This window comes from Terrapene carolina, unplaced genomic scaffold (assembly GCF_002925995.2).
Source record: "Terrapene carolina triunguis isolate 2854851 unplaced genomic scaffold, T_m_triunguis-2.0 Scaffold440, whole genome shotgun sequence".
NCBI classification, from domain to species: domain Eukaryota; kingdom Metazoa; phylum Chordata; order Testudines; family Emydidae; genus Terrapene; species Terrapene triunguis.
In genome coordinates, this window is record NW_020664791.1 from 504469 (window position 1) to 509820 (window position 5352).

The following is a 5352-nucleotide window of genomic DNA, read 5'->3' on the forward strand; positions in this document are numbered from 1 at the left end:
GCCATGGGGCTGGCCGGGGGGCGCTGCCCAGCCCGGGGCTAGCGAGGCGGCGCGCCCAGGGGGTTGCCTGGCTGGTGCTCTCCGTGCCTGGGGCCAGATGGGGGCGTTTCCGTAGCGCCCTGGCAGCACCCAGCCCTGGCGGTAGCGGGGTGCCCGGGACGTGCCAGGAGCCGGCCATGGCAGCCCTGCGCCTGAAAATCAGCGTGTCCTTCCTGTGCCAGCTGGTGGTGGCCTCTAGCTTGGAGATCGGCTCCTACGACATCGAGCGGGGCCGCGAGGCCAGATGCCAGCCCATCGAGATCCCCATGTGCCAGGGCATCGGTTACAACATGACCCGCATGCCCAACTACATGGGGCACGAGAACCAGCGGGAGGCGGCCATCAAGCTGCACGAGTTTGCCCCCCTGGTGGAGTACGGCTGCCATGTCCACCTGCGCTTCTTCCTCTGCTCCCTCTACGCCCCCATGTGCACGGACCAGGTGAGCACCAGCATCCCGGCCTGCAAGCCCATGTGTGAGCAGGCCCGGCACAAGTGCGCCCCTATCATGGAGCAGTTCAACTTTGGCTGGCCGGAGTCCCTGGACTGCAGCAAGCTGCCCACCAAGAACGATCCCAATGCCCTGTGCATGGAGGCGCCCGAGAACGCCACCCCTGGGGACGCTCCGAAGGGACAGGGCATGCTCCCGGTGGCGCCGCGCCCCAGGCCCTCGGGGACTGGAGAGGGCAGGGGACCGAACAGCTTGGGGTCATGTGAAAACCCCGAGAAGTTCCAGTACGTGGAGAAGAGCCTCTCCTGTGCCCCCAAATGCTCCCCTGGGGTGGATGTGTACTGGTCCCGGGAGGACAAAGATTTTGCCTTCATATGGATGGCAGTTTGGTCAACGCTGTGTTTCGTCTCCACGGCCTTTACGGTGCTCACCTTCCTGCTGGACCCGCACCGGTTCCAATACCCAGAGAGACCCATCATCTTCCTCTCCATGTGCTACAACGTCTACTCGGTGGCCTTCATCATTCGCTCAGTGGCTGGGGCTGAGAACATAGCCTGTGACCGGGAGAACGGGGAGCTGTACATCATTCAGGAGGGGCTAGAAAGCACCGGCTGCACCATCGTCTTTCTCATCCTCTACTACTTCGGCATGGCCAGTTCGCTCTGGTGGGTCATCCTGACCTTGACCTGGTTCCTAGCAGCTGGGAAGAAATGGGGACATGAGGCCATCGAAGCCCACAGCAGCTACTTCCACATGGCCGCGTGGGGCATCCCAGCCATGAAGACCATTGTCATCCTCACCATGCGAAAGGTGGCAGGAGATGAGCTCACCGGGCTCTGTTACGTGGGAAGCATGGACGTCGGTGCCTTGACGGGGTTCGTGCTCATCCCGCTGTCCTGCTACCTGGTGATCGGTACCTCCTTCATCCTCACGGGCTTCGTCGCCCTCTTCCACATCCGGAAGATCATGAAGACGGGAGGCACCAACACAGAGAAGCTGGAGAAGCTGATGGTGAAGATTGGGGTCTTCTCCATCCTCTACACCGTCCCGGCCACATGCGTCATCGTCTGCTACTTCTACGAGCGGCTCAATATGGATTACTGGAACCTCAGGGCGTTGGAGCACGGCTGCATGGCCTTCCCCGGCAGGCGCAGCACCCACTGCTCTTTGGAAGCCTCGGTACCCACCGTGGCTGTCTTTATGCTAAAGATTTTCATGTCGCTGGTGGTGGGCATCACCAGTGGCGTGTGGGTGTGGAGCTCCAAGACGCTCCAGACCTGGCAGAGCCTGTGCAACAGAAAACTGGGCATGAGGACTAGGGGGAAGCCTTGCAGCGGGGTCACTTGCACTGGGGCGCATTGCCATTACAAAGCCCCTACGGTCACGTTACACATGACCAAAACAGACCCTTACCTGGACCATCCCACGCACGTCTAGAAGGGGGTCTCCCTTTGACTGCGGACGCAGCACAGAGAATCTCTCACGGGTAAGGGACTAGGAGGGAAGAGAAGGTGCCTGCTGAGTGCATGCCCAACTGTTTGGGGGGACAGGGCAGGCCAACAGCACGGAGCTCACGCAGAGCTGAACGGCGGAAAAGAGGAGGTTGAACTGTGAGGGGGCGAATGCACCCTGGCATGTGGGTACTAGAGCCGAGGGACCCGAAGGGAGCTCCCTGGCAGAGGGTTTTGGCCCGGGATACCTGCTAAACCGGTAGCTGCTTTTCCTAGAGTGTTTTGTTTTGTTTTGTTGCTATTGCCAAACCCAGTGACTGGTTTAACCCTTGGTTTGGGGGTGGGGGGGGAATAATCCAACCTGAGGTTATTTAATTCTGTAATTTATTTTAGAACTTTTTTTAATCATTAGCTGCAAGGAATGGAAACAATAAACCCTGATGTGTTACTTCAACTGAGCCTCGCGCTGTTTGGGGGGGTTGAGGGCTGGGGGTGACCCCCCTGACCCGAATGGAACCGGGCTGGTGAAGAGATCGGGGGCCGGGCTGTGCTAGCCGAGCGCTAGAAGTGGGGCTGGTAGTTAGCAGAGGGACTCCAGGGGTGCGGGGGTCAGGACGATGGGCCGGGCCGCCCTCAGCTCTGTCCCCTGGACGAGTGGCAGGGGGTGGTGAGCTGCAGAGGGGAGCATCGCTTGTGCCAGAGGGGACAGTGGTGCGGGTGAGTGGGGTGAGTGTGGGCACACACAGCCTGACCCTACACTGCAGCTCCCCTTCTGTCCCACTCCTGAGCCCCCCACAGCTCCACTGCTGCTCTGACCTGCAGCCCACCCGCCTCCTAGTCTAGTTCTGGGCTCCCCACACAGCTCAATCCTTGCACCCTTTGCCCTGGCCAGCACTAGCCCCAGAGTGTCCTAGCACAGCTCTCCTCGGAGGCTGGCCGTGTGGCTTACACACCAGCTGTCTGTTATACTTGCTCAGAGGAAAGCCCCAGGCTCCCTTCCTGTATGGACCACAGCTCCCCCCACCCCGGTCCTCTGCTTTGCCATCGCTACTGCCCGGCCAGCTCCCCTGGGTGAAAGGCAGGGCCCATGGCGGCCCCCTCGGCAGCAACTCCTTCACCGGCCTGGCCCTGCGGCTCCTTGCTGGGTTCTGGAAGCATGTGTCCCCCGGGAGAGGCTGCAGCTGCCAGCCAATGAGCAGTAGGCGGCCGTTTTGTAAACGGGTCCGATTTGGGAGGCGTGTGTGGGGGGGGGGGGGGTGACCTGGGGCCAGTCGGACTCCAGGACTGTTTGTTTTGCCGGGTGATTCACTCCTCCTGGAGCTGGACTGGGTTACTCACCCGCCCCAGGGAGGCTCCCTTCCCCCTCCCCTTGGCCGGGGTAGCTGTATGGCTCCCCAGTGCTAGTTTTGGCACCCTGCTCCACCCGCCCCCCTCCCGCCGCAGGAGACCGGTTTTCATGCCGAATGTCAGGCTCATGAATAATGTTTTCCACTCGGCTCCCCGTAGGTGATTTGTGCTGGTACCTCGCGCCGCCGGAGCTCAATGCCAGGCGAATAACCACGCGGGGGGAGCCCCAGGCCTTCGACAGCGGAGGGGAAACACGTCTGTCTGCTTTCCCCCTGGAAAAGTCCTGAGTGCACACCCCGGGCCAGCATGGGGAGGGGAATTTAGCTCCATAGGGAAGCTCTGGGGCTGAACGGGGGGTATTCAGTGCCTGGGAAAGGGGCGGGGGTTGTGTGAGGGGGGAGAGGGAAAGGGGACATGGGCATTTGGGGGCTGACTGGATGGGGAGTATGGAGGGGTGTCCCTAGCCCGAATGGAGAACGTTGGGGTCTGAGTGGGGAGGTGGGCTCCAGGCCGAGGGGGGAGGGGCTCAGCTTGGGTTTGAGGTGCGGAGAATGGAAACTTGTGCGGCTTAATTTATCCTCTGATCTGGTTACAGTCCCATCTCGGCTTCCCCATTGTCCGGAGAGAAACTCAGCGCCCAGCTGGTGGAATGAGCTTCCTGCGGGAAGGGGGAGCGGGGAGCTAGCCATGGGGCGTGGGGAGAAGTGAGGAATTTGCTGCCCAAACACTGCGTGGGTCCGGGTGCACCTGTGTGCCTTTGGCGTGCGGTTCACCCACGCATGTAGCACTGTGTACGTAGCTGGGTGCACGTGACTGTGTCCCTGTGTGTGCACGCGCACGCATTATTGTGTTTTGGTGTGTGCGCCTGTGCTGGCTGCCTGTCCCCTGACGCTATGGGTCACTGGGCCTGCCTGTGTGTGTTAGCGTGGGGCTGGGCCTGGGGCTGAACCACAGTCCTGGCACCAGGTCGCTCGCTAGCGGGGACATGCTCGTTAAAGGGCTGGATCCTCTGCCCCTGGTGCGCAGGACTCCCCGTGACGCCGCGGGAGCAGGATTGGGCCCTACGGTGAGGCCATCACGTTTGTTCCAGGAAGGAATTCGGGTTGCTCTCAGACTGGGCCAAGGGGCGCAAAAGGTGCCGTTATTCCTATCCTGGCCCCAGGTTGGAGCGGTCTAAGGGCTCAGCGGTGTCCCGTGCTCTGGTGACTCCAGAGTTAAACATGCCGGGAGCCCGGGCCCTTTTCCTCTGCCTGGGGCAGAACAGAGGCTGCGAGGGTTTGTCCCAGCGGGCGGTTTCCCTGCAGGGCTCTGCGGCGACTGGAGAGCAGGCGCAGCATGGCCAGCGGAGAGCCAAGAGCGTTAAAATGTGGGCAGGTGGGGGGGGGCCTCTTGGGCACAGAGTCTAAAGCTCACGGGGGGGAGAGGTACTGCAGTCAGCCCTCCAGCAGGACCAGACCGACCTGGTTGGCGGAGGTGGGCAGAGGCCTGTGATTCAGAACAAAGCTCCCAGGTCCCTTTATAAAGAAGCCAGAAAGGACCCGGGCTCCGCTCCTCACCCTGCTGTGCAGGTTGCCCAGAGCTGGCTGCTCGGCTGCGGGGGTGGGAGACGTGCCACGGGACGGGAGGCTGCGGCAGAGCTGGCGGGAGGAACTGGTCCTGCGGCACCTGCCTCCTGTCACGTCAGCTCTGCCGCAGAGCAGTGCCCTTGGGAAAGAGGCCCAGGGCTGCTGGGAGGCTCCTGGGGTCACAGTCCCGTTCTCGGGGCTGAGTAGGGCCTCGTGGTGCAGGTGCTGTCAGCAGGGAGTCGCACAGCCCTGGGCAGGGGTAGGTGGGGAGCAAGGCCTGGGGGATGCACTGATGGGCAGGGAGCTACGTGCGGAGGTGGGGCCTGTTTCAGGGCGTGAGCGGGCCCTGCCTGGCTTGAGTGAGGAGCCTCAGCTACCAGGAGCTGCCTTAGGGCCTGCGGGGCTGGCTCAGACCGGCTCCTGGGGTGAGGGGAGGAGGCCCATGCTCCCAGGCACTCCTGCCAGCTGCTGCCCTGCAGAGGAGAAGGACCTGGAGCAGAT

At 62.2% G+C, this 5352-nt stretch overlaps 1 protein-coding gene across 1 annotated transcript; it reads left to right on the forward strand.

Annotated features, from left to right (window-relative positions):
* Positions 1-6: 6 nt before the first annotated feature.
* FZD9 (frizzled class receptor 9) lies at positions 7-2393 on the forward strand. The gene has a single exon (XM_024221883.2). The coding sequence runs from the start codon at positions 177-179 to the stop codon at positions 1923-1925; it is 1749 nt and encodes a 582-aa protein (XP_024077651.2). The 5' UTR covers positions 7-176; the 3' UTR covers positions 1926-2393.
* The last annotated feature ends 2959 nt before the right edge of the window (positions 2394-5352 follow it).

Bases quoted from the DNA above. Each gene is read 5' to 3' on its own strand.
- FZD9 (XM_024221883.2), top strand. From the start codon at position 177: ATGGCAGCCCTGCGCCTGAAAATCAGCGTGTCCTTCCTGTGCCAGCTG.